Here is a 22,053-nt window from a genome sequence, read left to right on the forward strand (position 1 = left end):
CACCACACTTTGCTAATTTTTAAGAGTTTTTGTACAGACAGGGTCTTACTATGTTGCCAAGCTGGTCTTGAACATCTGGGCTCAAGTGATTCTCTCGCCTTGGCCTCCCAAAATGCTGGGACTACAGGCTTGAGCCATCAGCACTGGCCCTACACCTTGATATATTCTATCAAAACTCTCTGAACTGTTACACCTAAAAACGGTTAATTTTACTGTATGTAAGTTATACCTACATAAACCTCACTTTGTAAAGAAGAAAGGCTTAAACAATCCCTAGTTTTAGGTCTCAAACAATAAATATAAAAATAGTGCAGCTGACACATTTGACCATGTGAAAAACAGAACTGTAGGTTTTGTTTGTTTTTGTGATGGAGCCCTTGCTCTGTCACTCAGACTGGAGTGCAATGGTACAATCTCAGCTCACTGCAACCTCCAACTCCCAGGTTCAAGCGATTCTCCTGCCTCAGCCTCCCGAGTAGATGGGATTACAGGCACCCAACACCACGCCCGGCTAAGTTTTGTATTTTTAGTAGACAAAGGGTTTTGCCATGTTGGTCAGGCTCGTTTCAAACTCCTGATGTCAGGTGGTCCGCCTACCTTGGCCTCCCAAAGTGCTGGGATTACGGGTGTGAGCCACTGCACCCGGACTGTTTGTTTGCTTTTTGAGATGGTGTCTCATTCTGTCACCCAGGCTGGAGTGCAGTGGTGCTATCTCAACTCACTGCAGCTTCCGCCTCCCAGGTTCAAGCAAGAATTGTAGGGTTTTAGTCTCTCAAAAGGTTTGGAAAGAATTAGTGACTAATATCTAGAAAACTAAGCAAATGAAAAAATAATGCAATTGTCAGTTTCAGGAAAAACAAAAAGCTTTAAAAGAAAATAGATTAAATCACACTACACCATTTGGCTTGGTAATAAATGAATCTTTCAGAGTTATAATAACGTAAACATGGAATACGGATTTATTTTTAAATTACTATGAAGCTGGGAGGGGAAAGGAAGCCAATGTGATTCTAAGAAGACTAAATGCTCATATCCCATACTAACAGCTTATCAGATAATGCCTAAAACTGACAAAGAAATAGCAATGAGAGACAATTCAGGAGGGCAGTATGATTACAAGCCCAGATTCTGAAGCCAGACTACCTAGGTTCAAATTCTAGCTCTTTAACACCTATGGACTGGGAATGATGGTTTACGCCTGTAATCCCAGCACTTTGGGAGGCCGAGGTGGGTGGATCATGAGGTCAGGAGTTCAAGACCAGCCTGGCCAATATGGTGAAACCTCGTCTCTAACAATACAAAAATTAGCCAGGCGTGGTGGAGTGCACCTGTACTCCCAGCTACTCAGGAGGCTGAGACAGGAGAATTGCTTGAACCTGGGAGGCGGAGGTTGCAGTGAGCTGAGATCACAACATTGTACTCCAGCCTGGGCGACAGAGTAAGATTCCATCTCAAAAAAAAAACAACAAAATACCTGCTAATGATACTAGCGAGGCTGTACAAAACTGCTTAACCTTTCTGTGCCTAAATGTCCTCATCTGTAACGGGGACAATAATAGACCCTGCTTCATAGGGGTTGTTGAGATTAAATGAACTAATGGTTGTAAAGCACTTAGAATAGTACCTAGTATATAACAGGTATTACCTATATATTACAAATTAGTAATAATAGTCGATTCATATTATTATTATTTAAAAATCCAAAGATAAATACCAGAAGACCTAGGGAAAGGAGCTGAAAGTTACTGTCACTAGGGAGAAGGATTTATGGGTAAAAGGGAGAGGAGGTCTGGAATTGCCTTTTCTTTTTTGAGACAGAGTCTCACTGTGTTGCCCAGGCTGGAGTACAGTGACATGATCTTGACTCACTGCAACCTCTGCCTTCTGGGTTCAAGCAATTCTCCTGCCTCAGCCTCCAGGTATAGCTGGGATCACAGGCGTGCGTCACCACGCCCAGCTAATTTTTGCATTTTTAGTAGAGACAGGGTTGTGCCATGTTGACCAGGCTGATCTCAAACTCCTGACCTCAGGTGATCTGCCCACCTCAGCCTCCCAAAGTGCTGGGATTACAGGCGTGAGCCACCAGGCCCGGCCTGGAATTGCTTTTTTTAAAATTTTCATTTAAAGGCCTGTAGTACAATTTGGCTATTTATGTTAGATCACTTTGAAAACAATCAGAAATTCATTAAACAGAAGAAAAATTCCTGATTCTCATCTGAAATACAGATAAGAACAACTGTAACTTGTTTGACAGGAAGACTGATGCAATGTAAATGGCCCAGAGGTAGTATTCTAATTAGCATTCTCTAATTGCACAAAGAACATCTACAGGACCCCAGTGTGGCTTAAGGACTGACCCTGTATTCTCAGACCCAGAAAGTGAGCTCAGAAATAGCAGCAGGAGTAACAAAAAAACAAGAAAACTCCCCAGACAGCCCACGACTGAACACCAAATGAGCAGGGCAGTGTGTGCAGGACAGAGGTCTGTGGGCTGGTATGGTCAAGAAAGCTTCATGGAGGTGGTGTGAAGGCTGAGAAGGCATTGAAGAGGCTGAAAAGAAAACTAAGGGCATTCCAGGAAGGTAACCTGTGCAGCTGAGGTGTAGGGATAAGGTTGGAAAGGTGCCAATGCCAGCCTAATGAGTTGGCCTCTATCCTCTAACCCTGGCTGCTTCTGTCATTCAGATCTTTCAGGAAAACAGGTTAGTGGCTTAAAAACCTGGGATTTGGATCATACACGCTTCGATAACCAGTTATGTGACTGAGGCCAAGTTACCTAAATATTCCCAAACCTCAATTTACTTATGTATAACATCAGAAAAAGGTCTATTATAATACATCTAAGGCTTGGTATGAGAATTAAGTGGATTTACCAGCAACCCTCAGCATAATACCTAGCAGAGTAAACACTCAATAAATGGTAGCTATCATAGGACACTCTACAGGATCAGCAACCTGGTTTCTTCAAGAAATAAATTCAAGGGGGTGAGAGAAAAGCTACAAATTAAAAGTCTTAAAAGACATATCAACCAAATGCAATGTATAGACCTTGTTTAAATCCTAATTTAAACTAACCACAAAACAATTATGAGACAACTGCAGAAATCTGAATACTGATTATATATCTGATGATATTAAGGAATCACTGTTAATTTTTTAGGTTTGATAATGATACTTTTTTTTTTAAAGGGTATCATTTAGAGATACATAATAAAATATTTATGGATAAAAGGATGTGACATGTAGGATTTGCATTAAAGCAATCTAACATAAAGGAGTATAGATGAAGTTAAGAGTGGCCATTTGCTTGGCCAGGCGCAGTGGCTCATAACTATAATCCCAGCTCTTTGGGAGGCCAAGGCTGGTGGATCACCTGAGGTCAGGAGTACAAAACCAGCCTGGCCAACATGGTGAAACTCTGTCTCTACTAAATATACAAAAATTAGCCAGGTGTGGTGGCACACGCCTACAATCCCAGCAACTCCAGAGGCTGAGGCAGGAGAATCACCTGAACCCAGGAAGCAGAGGTTGCAGTGAGCTGAGATCGTGCCACTGCATTCCAGCCTGGGCTACAGTGTAAGACTCCATCTCAAAAAAAAAAAAAAAAAAAGAAGAAAAAGAGTGACCATTTGTTCATAAGTGTTGAAGCTAGGTGATGGATGTATGGGAGTTTACCGCACTATTTCACTTTCAGAAATTTTTGAAATTTTCCCTTGTAAAAAGTTTAAAAACAAAAATAAGTAGAATTGAGTAAACAGTAGCTGTGATGGTTACAATTTTTTTCATGGATGTGGCGTGTAAGAAAAGAAGAGATCATGGCTTATCTTTGTTGTCCCCTCCCTTCCCCATACAGCATAACCCTGACTCTTGTATGGATAATACAAGCTCAATGTAAACCTAATGATATCAAACCACTCCTTTGTTTGTTTTTTTAACTGCCCATAGTCCTCTTAAGATCTCTTGCTTTTTAAAACACTTTGATAACTTCCCTCTACTCTAGGAGTAAAAGCTCCAATTCATAATAGAGCTGTTTACTTATAAAAGGCCCCATTTCTTTAGCCTCAGTTCAGTTCACCGCCTCTTCATATTCTGCACTTGGCCTTTTTTCTGTTCCTCAAATGAGTCATACTCAATCCTACCACAGACCCTTAGCACATGTTGTCCCTACTGCTGCTATACTCTTTCCTTCACCCTCCAACCACCTTTGATCTGACTACTTCTACTCTTTTTTCAGATCTCAGCTCAATCTTTACTTCCTCTAGGAAGCCAGCCACTCCACCAAGCTAGAAAATTCACCATGTATACACTCTCATAATATATCATATATCTCCTCTTCATAAGACTTAGCAAAAATACAATATTAAAATTTTGGTTTTGTTCATCACTGCATTCCCAACACTTAGCACAGGGTCTAGCCTAGAGCAAATGACCAATAAATATTTATTGAATAAACAAATAAGTGAATTATGTTTCTTTGACAAGCAGGTCCCCCTTCAGATGTTCCCACTGGTGCCAAAAGACCTCACTGAAGGGACTGGAATTAAACTGTTGGACATCAAAAGTCCCAGACCTTCCTTACCAGTCATCGCCTACATTGAAGGCATTAAGACTCTTGGTGAAGCCTTGCATATTTGTGGGGCTGACTCTCTGCAGGAAGTCAATGTAGTCCTCGGAGTGGAAGCGGCACATGTCATGCTGGGAGGCCTGGTATGGCTTGAAGACCTCGGGATGGAGACACAAGATGAACTTAGGCAGGGTCAGCCCCACTCCACAGGCTCAGACCACCCATACTGAACCCAGTCCTGGAGATTCTATGAAACCAAACATAACAATACCCTCATCCCACAATCCTTAAGTCAGGAGAGAGACTCCAATTAACCAGGCGGGTTATTACAATTGAGTCCCCTGAAGACCACTTCTTTTCCTTTCCACCTCCAGCTCAACCATCGTACCTTCTCAACTTTAAGCCTTGATCCACCTGCCCTGTTCCTTGGCTCTCCCATTCCCATTTCTCTCCATGCTCATCTCCTCTCCCAAGCTCTGATTCTGTCCTCTTTCCTCTGGATTCTTCTTTCTGGAGTCAACTATATGGGATATACGTCAACTTTCTTTTTTTTTTTGAGACGGAGTTTTGCTCTTGTTACCCAGGCTGGAGTGCAATGGCGCAATCTCGGCTCACTGCAACCTCCGCCTCCTGGGTTCAGGCAATTCTCCTGCCTCAGCCTCCTGAGTAGCTGGGATTACAGGCACGCACCACCATGCCCAGCTAATTTTTTGTAGTTTTAGTAGAGATGGGGTTTCACCATGTTGACCAGGATGGTCTCGATCTCTTGACCTTGTGATCCACCCGCCTCGGCCTTCCAAAGTGCTGGGATTACAGGCTTGAGCCACCGCGCCCGGCTATACGTCAACTTTCTAATTAAAATCAAAGACTTATTATCTCTGGAAGGTGAGGGGGATGTGTCACGCCTCCTTGAAAACTGGACAAGAAAGAGCTTTTCTTCTCCCAGAAAATGCACACAGGTACATATAGGCAAACAATCTCAAGGGATATAGGTTCCTGCACTAACATCACCTCAGTCTTTTCTATGACCAATCCATTCGTCTGTGTCTTGGCACAAGCAATGAACACTCATTCATATTGTTCACTAATTCCCTAGCAACACCTTCCTGTCACTCAGGCTGCAGTGCTACAGCATGATCATAGCTCACTGTAACTTCAAACTCCTGGGCCCAAGCCATCCTCTCACCTTAGCCTCCCAAGTAGTTGGGACTATAGGCACACACGCCACACATGGCTACTTTTATTTTTATTTTTGTAGAGATGTGGGTCCCACTGTGGCCCAAGCTGGTCTCCAACTCCTGGCCTCAAGCAGTCCTCCCATTTCAGCCTCCCAAAGTGCTGGGATTACAGGCATGAGCCACCACGCCTGGCCTGGCTTAACTGTTACTATCCCATATCACAGCCATAAATTCCAAGCTTGGGGGACAGCATGTGTATGTCTGGGAGATGAAAAACTGGATAGCAATTAAGCAGAACCCTGCAGAGGTATCCTAGGCTGAAAACGCAATATCTAAGATATCTCCTCTCTTGCACACGCACATACACACTTACAAACATGGCAGCACTGTTTCACCCTGGAGCCCCAGCTCCCCGGAGGTAGAAAAAGATGGTACAGGAGGAGTGGGGACTGAGGGTAAATCTCACACCCCAATACAGTGATATCCTTCCCCCCAACCCAATTCCTGAGGCTTAGGCCCTATCCACACTCTAAAATGCAGAGGAGGAACACACCTTCTGTCTTCAAACCAGTCCCACATCACCCTAACCCTAGGCCAAGGGCCAGTCTATCTACAGTCAGAGGGTGGCGGACCTGAGGTGAGAAAGTACTTTCAACTAAGCAGAGGACACCGCCCCCAACACGGTGCACATTCAAGGTACTACTGGTGTCTTCTATCCAGCTTCCCCCTACTTTAGGGGCGGGTCGCATTCAATACGCTCAGTCCAGCCCACCTACCCCTACGGCCACAGTTCTCCCCACCCCCCAACCCACGGCCGAGGCAGCGGGACTCACGATCATCTTCTTATAGAGACCGTAATGCAGGACAAGGCTATGGGTCAATGCCAGGCGATGGGGCTTCATGGGGTGTCCAGCTCCTGGGGGTGGGGAGAAGAGAGTTCGTCAGCTCTCACCCCTGGAGTTGCAACCCCCACCTCCAAACCTCCGCATCCCAACCCCTCCTGCATATCCCTGTTTCCTCACCGTAGTGGAAGTTGCCCACGTCGGGGTCGTAGAAATAGGCCACGGTCTTGGCCATGGTGCCGGCGGGACCAGGCCCCGCGCCTCCGCCGCCCGCCGCCAGCCCCGCCCCGGCCGTGCGTGCTGCGCCAGCACGTAGCCTGCTTCTGCGGAACTGGGCGGTGCGGGCCCGCCTCCAACCACACCTAGGCCACGCCCCCGGAGGAGCTCCGCCCCTCGCCCGTCTCCGCTCTCCCGGGATCTGGGGCTTTGAGCGTCCAGGCTTGGGCGGAGAACTGGTAGCATCGCTCCTAGGATGCAAGGGCCGTTTCTCTCCGGCCGGGGGTCAGATCCTCGGAAAGCCGAGCCATCCCATCCAGCTGCTTGCCCCAAACCGGGCGCAGGCCGTGGTCACTTCTCTAGGAAGCCACGAAGGTCCCGCCACTCCGTCCCTCAAAGGTGCGGAAAGCCGGCTTCCCCCAGCCCTCGGGGAAGATTCCTGACTCCCCCCTCGGTCGGGGCATCTGAGGACAGGAGCTGCGCCAGGCGTGCCGGATAGTGGACAACACCCACACCGGACAGCCTGTCCCCCACCTGGACCCAGACTCCGCGCCGCACATTGCCCCGGGGGGGCCCAGCGCAGTCACGCGCGCGCAGGGCTCACGCTCTCCGCCCCGTACACCTGCGCTCCGCCCCCTGGTCCTGGGCCCGCGACGGGCGAAGGCATTTGGGAAGCCAGGGCGGCTGCGGAGGCGCCCATCTCCCTGATCCAGGGCCGGAGTTGCTCGAAGCCAGCCGCCGCTCCCAGCCAGCCCGCATCCTTCTCTGTCCTTCCCTCCCCCCGCCTGCCACGGCGCCGGTATCCGCAGCCACAGCCCGGGGCCGGTGAGGCGGCGAAGGGGGAGGGGAGGAATCAAGGGATGAGCGCCGGGAGGGCGTCGGGGGCCCTGAGCCGCACTAGGACGCCCCTGGAGCCGGAACCCGAGCAGAAGCCGGAACCAGAACCAAATCACCGGTACTGGGTGGGCCAGGTGGTCAGGGTGGGAGAAACCGAAAAGGGGGAGGGGTGCAGGAGTACTGAAAGGAGGGGGTTGCAGAGGCCTGGCTCAGGCCGGCGCGGAGGAGATGAGGGCGCTGACTCAGGCGCGATTTCTGCTCCTGCCGCCTAAGAATTCCGTCCCATCTCGTGCTGCAGTGTCCTTGGGAGGGACAGAAGCGCGAACGAGCTGGAAAGGGGAACGCTCGGGGCGTCGGGGAAGCGGGACTAGGGCTGTGGTAGAGAGCTTGCGTAGCCGCTGACCTCTTGACTCGGGCGGTATTGGCAAACCAGCACCCTTGGCCCGGACAGCTCCCGGGTTGGGTAGAGGGTGGAGCCGGACCGCCGAGACTAGCTTGTTTCAGGTCCTGAGCAAGGCATTCCTACCCATCCCCCATTCCCAGCTGCAGCCCCCTAAATCCGGGAGGCGCCCTGGCCCGCGCTCGCCCCCCAGGGCCTCATGTCGGAACCACAGCCTGACCTGGAACCGCCCCAACATGGGCTGTACATGCTCTTCCTGCTTGTGCTGGTCTTCTTCCTCATGGGCCTGGTAGGCTTCATGATCTGCCACGTGCTCAAGAAGAAGGGCTACCGCTGCCGCACGTCGAGGGGCTCTGAGCCTGACGATGCCCAGCTTCGGCCCCGTGAGTGAAGAGCCTGGAACCCTGGCTCAGTCACCTTTCGCCCTTCTCCCCACACCTTTGCCCCTCACCTCTGCCTCCCTGACCAACAGACCCAGGCCAAATCCTGATCAAGCCTGCTCAGGAAGCCTAGTGATGCACTCTTGAGTCAGCAAGTGGGGTGACACCACTCTGAAAGCAAAACTAGAAAAGGCAGCATGGGCAGGAAGGGTCCTCCAATGGTAGTCTTGGGTTCCCATTGGTGTCCCCATCTTTTCTGATCCCTGAAATGCTGAGGTCCAGCATGATAGCAAGTAGGTAAAAGGGTATGTCCTGAGCAATAAATGATGGGGGCCACCAGGTAATGCTCCCCCAAAGCTGACTCATTCCTGCTTCCTTGCCAATCTCTTTCATCCTTCAGCTGAGGAGGATGACATGAATGAGGACACAGTGGAGAGGATTGTTCGCTGCATCATCCAAAATGAAGGTGGGTCTAGCCTAGCCCCTTGCTCCCTCCTTCTCCAACCTTCTCTTGCCCTGACCTCCACCTCCACTGACTCCCTCTTTTCCTTCTTCCTCAGCCAATGCTGAGGCCTTGAAGGAGATGCTGGGGGACAGTGAAGGAGAAGGGACAGTGCAGCTGTCCAGGTGAGCTGGAAACAAGGGCCAGCATGACTTAGCTTGCCTTGGAGAGTATCCTCTCCTCCAGCGCAATCCTCTCCCAGTCTCCTTGCATGTATGGGGTTGGGGAAAGGGCAAGGCTGGCTAACTTATAGGAAGAAAGTTTTGTAGAAATCTCGATTCCTTCAAACTGTATCTCTCATCTAGATACCGTCAAGTCTAACATTCACCTCTAGTGCCACTCCTTTGGGCTAAGCAATGTTCTTTTTAGCAAACAGCCCTGGGAAGAAGAACACGTGGTCACTAATATCTTAATGTTGAGTTTATTAAAGACATGAAAAAATGTCAGGGTCTGGGGAAATTGGGGCTTCTGGAGTTTTAAGGAGCATGCTGAAAGAACATGAGAAACAAAACATGAGTGGAAATGGAAATGTTGCCCCTTGCTCCCCTCCTCCCTGCTGTCCAGTGTGGATGCCACCTCCAGCCTGCAGGACGGAGCCCCCTCCCATCATCACACAGTGCACCTGGGCTCTGCAGCCCCTTGCATCCATTGCAGCCGCAGCAAGAGGCCTCCACTTGTCCGCCAGGGACGGTCCAAGGAAGGAAAAAGCCGCCCCCGGACAGGGGAGACCACTGTGTTCTCTGTGGGCAGGTGGGGCAGGTGCTCCAGGGAAAGGGAGGTTGAGGTAGGGGGCCCAAAGATTAGGCACTTGATCCCAAAAGTGGGCCCTGGCTCTTTTCTCCTGGACTGGGAGCTCCAGCAGGAGTCAGGCATACAGTGTGCCCTACAATCTTAGAAGGCCTCCCCTACCTTAGGCTTGAGGGAAGTAGCCACCAAACCCAGGATGTCCCTGGTCAGAGGGGAGAGCCAAGCAGCCTCTGAGTTGTGGTTCTCAACCCCAGTGTTCCCTCCCCTCCCAGGTTCCGGGTGACACACATTGAGAAGCGCTATGGACTGCACGAACACCGTGATGGCTCCCCCACGGACAGGAGCTGGGGTTCTGGTGGGGGACAGGACCCAGGGGGTGGCCAGGGGTCTGCAGGAGGACAGCCCAAGGCAGGGATGCCTGCCATGGAGCGAATGCCCCCGGAGAGGCCACAGCCCCAGGTCCTAGCCAGCCCCCCAGTACAGAATGGAAGACTCAGAGACAGCAGCCTAGCCCCTCGTGCACTTGAAGGGAACCCGAGAGCCTCTGCAGAGCCAACACTGAGGGCTGGAGGGAGGGGCCCAAGCCCAGGGCTGCCCACTCAAAAGGAAAATGGGCAGCCAAGCAAACCGGACACTTCCAATCACCAGGTAGGAAAACACAGCCAGGACTGCACTGGGCTCAGCAATTATTGCTGTCTACTCTGGGGGGCACTGATAGGACCTACTCCTGTTATCTGATTATTGACCTTCCCCTTTATTTCAGGTGTCTCTACCACAGGGAGCAGGGGGTATGTGAGGTGAGTCTGCCTGAGCCCTAAATGAGGGAATCTTGCCTTCCCATCACCTACTTAAACTACTTAAGCCTTTCAGCTCCCTAAACCCACAGAGTAAACTGCAGGCTTAGCTTTTGCTATAAATCCCTTGGTTTGGTGGTGGGAGTAGGGAAGGTTCTGCAGCCCCAGGGGAAAAGCTGGACACAGCTTGAATAGGAAGCAACACTGTTACTCTTCCTCTTCTCCAAGTCTCCTTCTTCACTGCGCTGATGGACTACCAGCTGGCAGGGCCAGGGGGTGGGTGGGCGTGAAGGCCCTCCCCTCCACTGGACAGCACTGCCCTCCAGCTGAGGGAGCAGCTCTACTTCCACCTGGAGTTGCATGGTCTCAGGCTGAGGGGCCTCAGGAGAGGTCATGGCCCCTCAGTCTCTTCTCCTTCCCCTGCCTGCAACAGGCTGCCTGACCCGCCTTCCCCAACACCTCGCTCTATATGATAGAGTGTGGCAGCTGGGAGTAGGCTCCTGCCCCTGGTGGGCCCCTAAAGCAATAGCACCGTAGGCCCCCTGCCCTCTTAGCACAAGAGGCCCAGGCCCTGGCCTGGCCTTTGTGCCCTTTATTCACTGTCAATAAATCCGCTTAGACCATTACAGCTGCTTCGCATCCTGGCTCCAGCTCCTTCTGATTCCCAAGGCCTGTTCCTCTCCTGGGCCTAACCCCAGTGACCCTGGCATCCAGAGTGGGGTGGGTCACAGAGCCAGGGTGGAGACAGAGGTAGGCCAGGACCGCTAGAGACTTTGATGGATGGTTTCCAGCCCCAGGGATTTCAGGCATTTCACCACCCTAAGTAGGGTGGTGGCAGAAGAGAAAGGGGTAGTTCAGTCCTAGAGATGATAGAACAATTGGAAAAAAAGGAGTGGGTTCCAGCCCCAGAAGTGGGAAGGCGCAAGTTTCTACCCTTGGAGGTGAGGGTGGAAATAAGGGAGATTCCAGCTTTTGGCTGTGTTGCTCTGGATCACTGAGGGTGTGGTCTGACAGCTTGAAGATAGGGGCAGCAGCATCACTGGGGGTCAGGGATTCCCTGGCCTTCAGGTGAGGGGATCTGTGTGGCCAGGATCCGGGGCTTTAGCTGGTGGGGGAGGTGGTGGACGCATCTGTAGGGAACACACAGTTAGTTCTCCAGAGTCCTCCCTTAAGGTTATCCCTATTCCCACAGCCCTGCAGACACAACAGGACTGGGTGGAATGACCCTCTACACACACTCTTCCCCAAGGCAAGGGCCCTTACCGGCCTGAGTCGAGGTGTCATCATGTCCAGGAGCCCAGGAAAGTCTAGGGCTTTGTCTGGAAACAAGAACCACAAGTCAGTCTTCAGACTTTGTTTTGTTCCATATCTCCAGCACTTAGGACAGTGCCATTCTATAAATATTTGCTGAATTAATAATCACCATCACTCCATCCACTATCCTCAACATTTACTGGGCAACTGCTGTATAATCAGCTCTGCTCAAGGTACAAAACGAAGGGAGATAGGATACACAGCACTCCCACCCCCAATGGCTGTCAAGAAACCAATAATGAAACCTCAACAAACACAATAGATGACTAAGTGCTAAGTTACACCAAGTGAACTTGGGGTGGTGGAGATGGTGGTAACTCTAGGGAGGGAGACTCCTTGTGGACAAGGTGGAAGTACCAGAAGGTTTTAGAAAAGGCAGGCATTCTGCAGCCATAAAAAATGAAATCATGTCCTTCAAAGCAATATGGATGGAGCTGGAGGCCATTAACCTAAGAGAACTAACTCAGAAACAGAAAACCAAATATTGTTCTCACTTGTGAGTGGGAGCTAAACAACAGGTACACATGGACAGAGAGATGCAAATAACAGACACCCAGGACTCCAAAGGGGGCAAAGGTGGGAGTGAGGCAGGGGCGAGGGTTGAAAAATTACCTATCAGGTACAGTGCTCACTACTTGAGCAACAGGTACACGCTAGAAGCCCAATCTCCACCAGTATATAATATATCCACATAACAAACAAGCACATGTACCTCCTGAATCTAAAATAAATAATAAAACTGCTACAGACATTTAAAAAGAAAAAAAAAGGTGAGCATCAGAAGAGAAAAAATAATGACATAAAGGTAGGTATCTGGACACTAGGAGCAAAAAGTGCACATTGGGAGGGCACAGTGAGAAAAGTTAGCTTTTTTTTTTTTTTTTGAGATGGAGTCTCACTCTGTCATCTAGGCTGAAGTGCAGTGGCACAGTCTCTGCTCACTGCAACCTCTGCCTCCTGGGTTCAAATGATTCTCCTGCCTCAGTCCCCCGAGGAGCTGGGATTACCGGTGGGTACCACACCCGGCTAATTTTTGTATTTTAGTAGAGATGGGGTTTTGCCATGTTGGCCGGGCTGGTTTTGAACTCCTGACCTCAGGTGATCCACCCGCCTCAGCCTCCCAAAGTAATGGGATTACAGGTGTGAGCCACCATGCCCAGCCCGCTAATTTTTAAAATAATAGCAGTGACTACATACTTACTGTGCCAGGCACAATGCTGTGTAGGCCACAGGCATCTTTTTTAACTCTCATAACAATTCAGTGAGCTAGTACCTTTTCCTTACCTCATAAAGAACATAAACTGAGGCCCAGACAGGCTCAGAATCCCACCTCAAGTCACATACTTGAAAGTGACAGATCAGGACCTGAACCAGTCAGCCTGGCTCCAGAGCCCAGGCAAGTGCTGTCCACCAAGCTGCAACAGACCTTATTGCAAGATTCCTGGGGGCACGGAGAGGACCAGAGGGTGACCTAGGAGCCCAAGCTTCCTTGTTCTTCCTGTCTGTTAGCCTCCCAGGGCCCCCAATTCCCTCCACTCACCCCCAGGCAGGACAGGTGCAGGGGGCCCATCCAACGCAGAGGTAGGTACAGGTGGGGAGAAGCTGGGAGGAGAAGGGGACGGCAGCACCTGGAGGTGGGGTGGGCACAGAGTTATTCCTGGCAGGTGGGGAGGTTTTACCAGCTTTTCCTCTCATCCCATTTTCAGTTCCTTCCTTATCACTTCCCAATACAGGTAGTGGCCAAATGCTTGTATTCAGGTGGGGGTTGTAGCTGACAGATATTTCAACAGACAATAGGAGTGCAGTGGTGCCATCTTGGCTCACTGCAACCTCTGCCTCCCAGGTTCAAGCGATTCTCCTGCCTCAAACTCTCGAGTAGCTGGGACTACAGGCGTCTACCACCACACCCAGTTAATTTTTGTATTTTTAGTGCAGACGGGGTTTCACCATATTGGTCAGGCTGGTCTTGAACTCCTGACCTCATGATCCACCCGCCTCAGCCTCCCAAAGTGCTGGGATTAGAGGCGTGAGCCACCGTGCCCAGCCAAGGTAGGCATTTTTATTAATATGACTCCTATGTTAGAAGTAAGACCCAGGTTAAGCCAGCTGTCCAAAATCACAGAGCCAGTTATTGGCAGAGTGCTAGCTAGAACCCAGCTTTCCTAATGCCCACGCCTATGCTCTTCTGCTTTATGTATATACAGTATAACAACAGGCATTCTTATATTGAAGCACCTTCTGCATTCCACTGTGCTAAAGGCTTTACCTCGATTATCTCTAATTATGACAGTGAGCCTACCAAAGTAGGTACTATCCCCATTTTACATGTGAAGAAACAAGCTCAGAGAGGTTAAATCATTGTTCAAGTCATGCAATAGAAATTTGAACCCCGATCTATCCAGCACTAAAGTAGAACCCCCAAACTCCTAAGAAGGCTGCCTTGGTTTCCCTTTCCCCCGCCCAGCCATAGGAGATGGGGAGGCCCAGGCCACTATAGGTAAACCTGGGGAGCAAAGAGGGCATTAAGATGAATATGAGGCTTTGTTGGGGTGGGAGGGTCAACCCAGAGGTACCTGGGCAGTTCAGAGAGAAGGTAAGCCTCACCTGTTCAGGGTCAGAGAGTTCAGGTGGCCCTGGGGGGCCAAGCAGCTCTTCCACCAGCAGGGAGGGGAAGACCCCAACACAGCCTCCAAATTCTCCCCTCCAGAAGCCATCATCTACTCCATCTTGGGCCCGGGGCAGCAGACGGATGAGCGCCCCCTCGGGGAAGCTCAGCTCCTCTGCACTCTGTCCGGTGTAGCTGTACAGGGCCCGCGCCAGGAATGCTATAGAGGCCGAGAGAGACGGTGAGAGGGAGGCAGGTGGCGGTGCCCCGGGACCCTGACACCCCAGGGCTATAACCCCTAACAATTCTCCATACCAAGGGTCCCCTGACCCAAAATTTCCCTTTCTTACCTGTGGGCTCTGCCCCCGAGGGATTGTCACTGTCTTGGCCACTCTCTGGGAGGGAGAGGTCGGGGAAGTTGAGATACCGCTCAGGGACAAAGCCTACCTCACCGTGCTGGTTCCGAGCCTGCTCACCCAGCAATGGGAACAGATATCATACTTACCTCAGCAGTCCATGACCCTGGCTCTCCTCTACGCAGGCTTGTAGCTTTGCCTGGCTGGGTCCTTGGGGGCCACAGAGAAATCCCTCCCACTGCCCCCAACCCAAAGTCAGAGCCCAGGGTCCCATACCCACCTTGACCCATTCGTCAGCATCTCCCTCCTCTATGACCTCCAGCCACTCACCCTCCATGATGGTCAGCTCATCCTCACGCCCTGCCTGGGCCACACATGAAGGATTAAGGACTTGCCTGTCCCCCTACTCTTGCTCATCAGAGGTCCCCATACAATTCATACCTGATAGCGAAATACCACATGTGCAGGGCAGGGGAGGGTCCTGGTGGCCAGGGCTGGGGGGACAGGCTCCTCAAAGAGCTCTCCTGTCTCCTCACATTCCTCAAAGTCAGAAAGGTCAGCATCCTCAGCCTGGAGCGGCAAAGAACAGACCTCATATGGGGCCCACTCTCAAGCACTGGTTATATCTCCCACTCTTCCATCTTCCCCCTGAAGGACACCATGGATCCCCCTCCAAGGTAGTAGCACCCATTCACTCATCATGTACACAACCACAGTCACCACAGAGCAGGATAATACTAACAGTGATAGCAGCATTACAGCAACTGAGTGCGTACTATGTGCCACGCTCAACGCTAAGTATCTTATGTGTATTGTCTCATTTAATCTTCATAAAGAGCCAGTTTTACTTTGCACAACTATTAACCTCACTTTACTTACAAGGAAACTGAGGTTCAGAAAGGTTAAGTCACTTTTGGAGATTGCACAGCTCATAAGCGGAGTTGCTGGTACTTAAAGCCCTTAGAGATTACCCCGGAGCCCTACTTCTTAATCATTCTATTATGCTCATCATAAAAATTTACCGAAGACTCTATGCCAGAAAGTATGCAAATAATTATATATGAATGATTTCACATAAGCCTCACAATAACCCTATGAGTTAGGCACAACTATGATTCCAGTTTTACAAGGTCTGTCTTCCACTGGAGTTTTTCCCTTCTAAGTATGTATGGGTAGTGTCGAGGGAGGAGCTCACAGTTGGAGAGAGGTCCCTCTGGGACAGCCGAGCCTCGCTGAGCCGTCGCTCCTGTTCCACCTCATCCTGGGCCTGGGTCATGGCTGGCTTCAGCCAGCGCTGCACATCTAGGCCCGCCCCCTGCAGCAGAGCCAGCCGGGCAGCCCCCTTCACCTGGCTCACCTGGCATGGGAGGAAGGAAGTTAGTGGAACCTGGCCCATGGCAGTGTCTATTCTCTGCCCCTCCCTTCTTTCCTTCCCACCATCAGAAAGAGAAGTAGAGGGAGTGAGGCTTGCCTGAGAAGGTGGGATCTCTAACCCCAGGGCTGTATCTCACCTGTGCCCGGTGGATGCTCTCTCGCACTTCCTGTAACCTCTGCTCTATGCCTGGAGCCTCCCGCTCTAAAGCCTGCTGTCGCCTCTGCTCCAGTCGCTGCAGTACCTGGTTGGGAAGGCAGCGAACAGGGGTGGGTGGAGATACTGTTGGGCATGACTTGCTATGGGCCTGGTACTTTGCTAGTTGCATCACACACATTATGTCATTTCATTTTCCCTATGAGGTGGGCGCTATTATTGGCCCTACTTTAGCAATGAGGAAATTGAAGTCCAGAAAGCTTAAGTCACTCCCTTACCCAGGGTTACAGAACTAGGAAGCAAGAGAAGAGAATTTGAACCTATATGGGTCTAGTTCCAAAAACTCTGTTCTTAACTACTGTGCCACACTGTTACCTTAAAATACCTCTCATCCATTTAAGAGGTATTTTAAAATTTTGTTTTTTAAACAAAAAACAAACCTTTCCCTCCCCTCTGTAGCTCCATGACACCCCCAATGGCTCTAGGATCCCCTCTCAGCTCTTCTTGCTAAGAAGGTGCGCATGACACCTGTGCCCCCCACCTCACCCGATGCCCATGGTTCTGGATCTTGTAGTCACGGGCAGCTCGGCTGGTCAAGCGCTGAACCTCTTTCTCCAGGCCACTCTCGCCAGCCATGCCTTCTGCTCCCCACTCCAGGACACACACCTGCATGGGGCAGGAGGTGCTGTGAGAGGACGTGAGGCTGCTCCTTCTCTCCAGTTCCCTCCTTTTTCCACTCTGTCTTGATCTCCGAGGACAAGGACATAGAGAAAGGGGAACATGCCTATGGCATGGACACAGGTAATGTGGACACAGAGATACAGAGCTTCGGAAACGGGATCCAGGTTGAGGGACAGAGGTAGAATGAAAAGGATGGTGCAGTCAAGTGACTGAAAGGTGGACTGAGGCGTGTTTTTGTGTTCTGGTGGGAGGGAGGTGAGCTGGAGTTCTGAAACCCCCTCTCCATGGTGTAACATGAAGTAAGTTAACACAAAGACAAGGATAATGGAGGAGGAGGCCTAAACCATAGTCCCCTTTATACGTGGCCCAGTTCCAACAAGCAGGAAGGTCTCACCTGATCAGTCCCTGCTGGCTGAAACTGCTGAGGTGGGGTGGGGGAAAATATGCTAGGCTCCTGAAGAAACAGCTTCAGATCTTGCTCCCAGCTTACCTAGGGGATGGGAAAAGTCAGTCACTCATTCACTGGCTCACTCTCCAACCCTGTCCCTAGCACTTCTTGGAAGAAAGAGGATGTGTGAAGGAAAGGGGCAGATGTGCAGTGGGAAGGTCTGCATTGGGAGGGAAGAGTAAAAAGGATCCCTGGGGAGCTCTTACAGGCTGAAGCCCACACCTGGGAGGTTGTCTGCTCCCCGCGGTGGGCATGCTCCAGGATGACCTCTGCAGCTTCCAGCTCAGTGCGGCTCAGGGAGGTCAGGGGGTCCCTCAAGTGTTCTGACAGCTCACTGACCAGGGCCTAGAGAAAACCCGAAGATACTGACACCACCCTTCCCCCAGACCTCTACTGTACAGTAGGCTCATTCCAGATTTGATGCGTGATGGGCATGAGGTATGGGAAGGAGGAAAGAAGACATTCGTGAGAAAGGCCCTCATGTGTGCAGAGCACTTAGCAGTTTACTTCACATTCATTCTCTCCTTTGAGCCCCATTAGTGTTATAAGATAGGCAAAGAAGGGGTTATCCCTCATGAGGAATCTGGGGTTCAGAAGGGTTAAGTATACCGAACAATGCCATGCAGCCAGCTAGGAGCAGAACCAGAGCCCAAGTATCTATCATCTACCCACTCTAAGCAGACAAGATCCCCTGCACCACCCAGCGTCATGGGCATCAAGAAGCAGGGGAAGGTCCTCCTCTCCCTCCCTGCTGAGGGACAGGTATCTGGGTTAAGACTGGCCTTGAGCAGAGCTGGCAGTTCCTCCTGGTAGTAATGGTCGAGGTGGGCATTGGTAGCCACCAAGTTAAGCAGGTACTCATTGCGGGCTGCTTGCAGCTGCTGGGAGTACTGGGCTGACTGGGCGGACAGCTAGGAGAGTAAGCTGGTGTCAGTAGGAAGCCCTCGACCCCCAGAGTCCTTCTAAGACCAATTGAGAAGCCAGATCCAGAATGGATTCTCACATTATTGAGTGCTTACTATGTGCCTGGCACTACACTAAAAATTTTGCATACTCACAGCTCCTGGTCAAAATCCTCTGGTGCCTTCTGCATACATTTAAAATAAAATCCACTGTTCCTTACCATGGTCCACCAGGTCCAGTATGAGCTGGCCCCGGCAACCTCTCTGACCTCTTTTCAAGTGCTTGTTCCCTTGCTCACAGTACTCCAGCCACACTGGCCTTCTCTCAGTTCCTCAAGCTTACAAAGTTATTCCCACCTCAGAGCCTTTGCACTTGCCATTTCTTCTCTCTGGAATGTTCTTCCCCTGGATCTTTGCAAGGCCAGTTCCTTCTTCACAGTTAGGCCACCTATTCAGAGAGGCCTCCCTCTAAATTCTACCCCTTTGTTATTTATCATAGTACCTTGTTTCATTTTCATCTTAACATAAGCATTTATTTGCTGTCTGCCTTTCTTTTTTTTTATTTTTATTTTTTATTTTTTTTTTGAGACGGAGTTTCACTCTTGTTACCCAGGCTGGAGTGCAATGGCGCGATCTCGGCTCACCGCAACCTCCACCTCCTGGGTTCAGGCAATTCTCCTGCCTCAACCTCCTCAGTAGCTGGGATGGTAGCCACCATGCCCAGCTAATGTTTTGTATTTTTAGTAGAGACGGGGTTTCACCATGTTGACCAGGATGGTTTCGATCTCTTGACCTCGTGATCCACCCGCCTCGGCCTCCCAAAGTGCTGGGATTACAGGCTTGAGCCACCGCGCCCGGCCTTGCTGTCTGCCTTTCTTAAGCAGGCTGTGACGGCAGGAACTCCTTTGGTAGTGTTCTCCACTGTATCCATAGTGTCTAGAACAGTGGCTACTACATATAGATCCTCAATAAATGCATATTAAAGGACTGAAAAAAAAGGTATCCTTTCCATTTCATAGATGAAGAAAATAAGGCTCAGAGAGATCAAGTAAATTAACCAAGGTCACCAACCCAGGAAGTAGGGGAGCCTGGATTCTACCCAGTCTCTCATACTTATGCACCTAGGTTCCAAACCACTAGACTACTCTGCCCCCCTCTTCCCTGCCCCACACTTATGCCCTCATCCCTCAAACCTTGGTGCTCAGTTTCTGGAGACTGGTGCGAGAGTGGAAGATCCCATGGTCACTTCGGTTTAGCCTGTGCAGATGAGGTAAAGGAATCAGACCCACCCCAACTGGGAGAATATGAGATCAGAGTCAGGCCCAGGTTTGGTGACTTGACTCCAACCCCACACAGCCCCACCTCCCTGTTCTCCCACCTTGGGCTTCCCCACTCTCCATGACCCCACCTGGCCTGGACATCAGCTGCCTTCTCCTGTGCCAAGGCCCACACTCGTTCCCGCTGCCCATACAGCTTCCGACTTCGGCTCAGCTCCCGGACAGACTGCAGGACCTCAGCCTGCGCCCTCTGGAGGTTCTCTGTTCCCTATCGGAATCCATACACAAAGTCCTGACCTAGGCCACCTCTGGTCCCAAGCCAGCTCTTCCTTCACCCCATCCTCTGAGCCATACCTTCCTAAGCACCTGCTCCTTGGCGCTCCGCCCTGTACCCCCTGCTAGGTCACGGTATCGGTCGGATGCCTGGAGCCGGGTTTGGCCCCCAGCCACGGTGGCATCCAGCAGGCAGCGCCAGGCACCAAACACTGTCCTGCCCCTCCCCAGAGAAGGTCTGTGTTGAGGAGGAGAGCACTCCACGGCTTCATGAGACCCGCCCCCCGCCGCCCCCTGACCAACACCATGGGAGGCAGAGTGCTTTCCAGTCCTCCCTTGTCTGGGAGCCCATCAATCGATCAGCCCATTAGCTCAGCCACAAGCCTCACTCCTGCCCTCCACCCAACCCACAGTGTCCTTGCTGGGTCAGCTCCTCTGCTGCTGCTGTGTCAGCTCTACCTGCAGCTCACATGCCCTCCCCACTTGCTAGGCCTTCATCCCCACAGGTTCCTGGGGCTGAGCTCCCTATCACTTTTTAGCCCCTGTGGCCCACTGCCTCCATAGGGCCCACCTGTTGTCCATCTCGCTGCTCCGGTGCCCTTCCCTCTTCAGGAATGGGCCAGCCAGCTTCTGGAGTGCCTGGTGAAAAAGCCATCACAGACCAAGTTCCCTTTCAAAGACCCACCCCAACTGCGAGAATATGAGATCAGAGTATAATCATACCATTGTTTGGGTACATTACGTGCCACTTGCTTTGCTAAATGCCTTATAGTCATTAATTTGTTTAATCCTTACAACAACAACCCTACTACATGAAGGTATTACGATTATTCCCATTTTACAGAGAAAGAAACTGAGACCAAGAAGGATTAAGTAACTTGTCCAAGGTCACATGGCTATAATTACACAGCCGGGGTCCAACACCAGTCTGTCTCACTCTAGGCATCTGCTCTTGACCACAGTAGGGATAGGTATGGACAGACATTGCTGGTGATGTAAAGGTGACTGGAACAAGAGGTAAGGTCCAGAGAAAAGTCTCATACCTGCCCATACTCCCGTTCAATGGCTGCCCTCTGCTTGCTGTAGGATCTGTGGAGAGTGCAGGTGGGGGGTGAGGTAGGGGATAAGGTTATGTTTGGTCCTGTTCTCTCATCCTCAGTCCTCTACTCTGGGCAGGAGGAAGCAGGGGAGCCAGGTTTCTGGAGTGTGACTACACCCAGCCGGAATGGGACTGATAAGAGTCCTTGAGATCACCTCGGGCAGCTGTAACACAGGAAACTCTCATCTCACTGCTCAGGGCCCCAGCAGGATCCTCCCCACCCTGGAGGTTCATCTGTGGGCTTAGGGGTGAAGACTGATGGGGGCCTGGGTACATTGTCTGCCAGCCTTCCAACAGGTCTGGAAGAGGGAGAGGGATTTTGCCCTAAGCTTGATTGTGGGGGTGGGGGCAGTGGTGTAGAGTCAAGGGCTTTGAGGGAGGGTTCCTGTGTGTTTATGTGGGTGTGGGGTGAGGGGTTTATGTGGGTTAGGTGGGGGAGCATTCTATTCAGTGTCTGGAGAGGCCAGGCCTAGGGTGAGGGCTGTGGATGGGTCGGCTGGGGAGCTCTTGGCCCGTTCCTCCTCCCAAGCAGATGTATGTTGGGGAGAAGCGTGCAACGACAAAGGTGAGTGTAAGTGAAGGGGCTTAGGGGCTACCTGATGTCCTCCAGCAGATCCGCCTCCCTTTGCTGCCGGGTCTGGAGGATGCTCAGCTGTTCCAGGAAGCGAAGCTTCACCTCCTGGGCCGGCTTCACCTGTGGGGGCAAGGAGAGGATGAAGACCCCCGGCGCAAGGCCCTAAAAAACACTCCGCGCAGGGAGCCGTGAGGGGGCGGGGCCGGGGAGGGGCTGAGCTGTTTCCTCTGTTACTTCTGGGTTGGCCTCTGACCCCTTCTGACTCCCCGTCTCCCACCCCAAGTCGGGTGCCCCCTTAGCTCCCTCTGCTCCCCCAGCCCGTCAGGAGTCCCCCATTCAGGGCCAAGCTTACTTTTCGGGGCGGCGGCTGCATCTCCGATCCAGCAAGGCGGCCAGCGACTGGACTCCGGAACTCGAGGAAGCCCCGCCCACTGTAGAGCCCCGCCCCAGGCCTACCCAGGCCCCGCCCTCTGCCCGCCCACGCCTCGTCCGGCAGAGGCTCAGGGCGCGGAAGCGAGAGGGCGCCGCAGAGAACT

General features: G+C 51.4%; 3 protein-coding genes and 1 long non-coding RNA gene across 8 annotated transcripts in view; 1 reads left to right on the forward strand and 3 right to left on the reverse strand.

The window, feature by feature from the left end:
- Window positions 1-6,891, reverse strand: part of HDAC3 (histone deacetylase 3) — a 16,725-nt gene extending 9,834 nt beyond the window's left edge. Inside the window, exons 1-3 of the mRNA XM_017532240.2 lie at window positions 6,765-6,891; window positions 6,576-6,658; window positions 4,580-4,722 (exon numbers count right to left, since the gene is read on the reverse strand). Coding sequence (XP_017387729.1) covers window positions 4,580-4,722; window positions 6,576-6,658; window positions 6,765-6,819 — 281 coding nt within the window. The 5' untranslated portion in view covers window positions 6,820-6,891. The remainder of the gene's footprint in view (window positions 1-4,579; window positions 4,723-6,575; window positions 6,659-6,764) is intronic.
- Window positions 4,925-5,665, reverse strand: LOC119471826. The gene is made up of 2 exons (XR_005200913.1): window positions 5,407-5,665; window positions 4,925-5,108 (listed from the first exon to the last, which is right to left on the reverse strand). It is a non-coding gene; the product is annotated as an uncharacterized LOC119471826 (long non-coding RNA).
- Window positions 6,892-7,012: 121 nt separating the features above from the next.
- RELL2 (RELT like 2) lies at window positions 7,013-14,567 on the forward strand. 3 transcript variants are annotated; one of them, XM_017532242.2, is made up of 8 exons: window positions 7,013-7,755; window positions 8,181-8,420; window positions 8,818-8,883; window positions 8,978-9,044; window positions 9,484-9,669; window positions 9,939-10,314; window positions 10,430-10,463; window positions 10,689-11,097. In XM_017532242.2, exons 2-7 carry the CDS (start codon window positions 8,237-8,239, stop codon window positions 10,460-10,462), a joined length of 912 nt encoding a protein of 303 aa, XP_017387731.1. In that variant the 5' UTR covers window positions 7,013-7,755; window positions 8,181-8,236; the 3' UTR covers window position 10,463; window positions 10,689-11,097. The 3 variants fall into 3 exon arrangements, with proteins under 3 accessions (XP_017387731.1, XP_017387733.1, XP_017387732.1); XM_017532244.2 differs by lacking the exon at window positions 10,689-11,097 and adding an exon at window positions 14,482-14,567 and having other exon boundaries at window positions 7,641-7,755; XM_017532243.2 differs by having other exon boundaries at window positions 7,641-7,755; window positions 10,430-11,097.
- FCHSD1 (FCH and double SH3 domains 1) lies at window positions 9,322-21,966 on the reverse strand. Of its 3 annotated transcripts, none has more exons than XM_017532237.2 (20): window positions 21,870-21,966; window positions 21,540-21,637; window positions 20,888-20,933; window positions 20,416-20,483; window positions 19,926-20,067; window positions 19,703-19,839; window positions 19,488-19,551; window positions 18,175-18,303; window positions 17,615-17,737; window positions 17,339-17,434; window positions 16,810-16,929; window positions 16,247-16,351; window positions 15,931-16,092; window positions 15,177-15,305; window positions 15,016-15,099; window positions 14,730-14,847; window positions 14,379-14,599; window positions 13,315-13,402; window positions 11,724-11,779; window positions 9,322-11,590 (listed from the first exon to the last, which is right to left on the reverse strand). In XM_017532237.2, exons 1-20 carry the CDS (start codon window positions 21,888-21,890, stop codon window positions 11,525-11,527), a joined length of 2,073 nt encoding a protein of 690 aa, XP_017387726.1. In that variant the 5' UTR covers window positions 21,891-21,966; the 3' UTR covers window positions 9,322-11,524. The 3 variants fall into 3 exon arrangements, with proteins under 3 accessions (XP_017387726.1, XP_017387727.1, XP_017387728.1); XM_017532238.2 differs by having other exon boundaries at window positions 11,006-11,590; window positions 19,926-20,061; XM_017532239.2 differs by lacking the exon at window positions 13,315-13,402 and having other exon boundaries at window positions 11,006-11,590.
- Window positions 21,967-22,053: the final 87 nt, after the last annotated feature.

This window comes from Cebus imitator, unplaced genomic scaffold (genome assembly GCF_001604975.1).
Source record: "Cebus imitator isolate Cc_AM_T3 unplaced genomic scaffold, Cebus_imitator-1.0 Scaffold76, whole genome shotgun sequence".
NCBI classification, from domain to species: Eukaryota; Metazoa; Chordata; class Mammalia; order Primates; family Cebidae; genus Cebus; species Cebus imitator.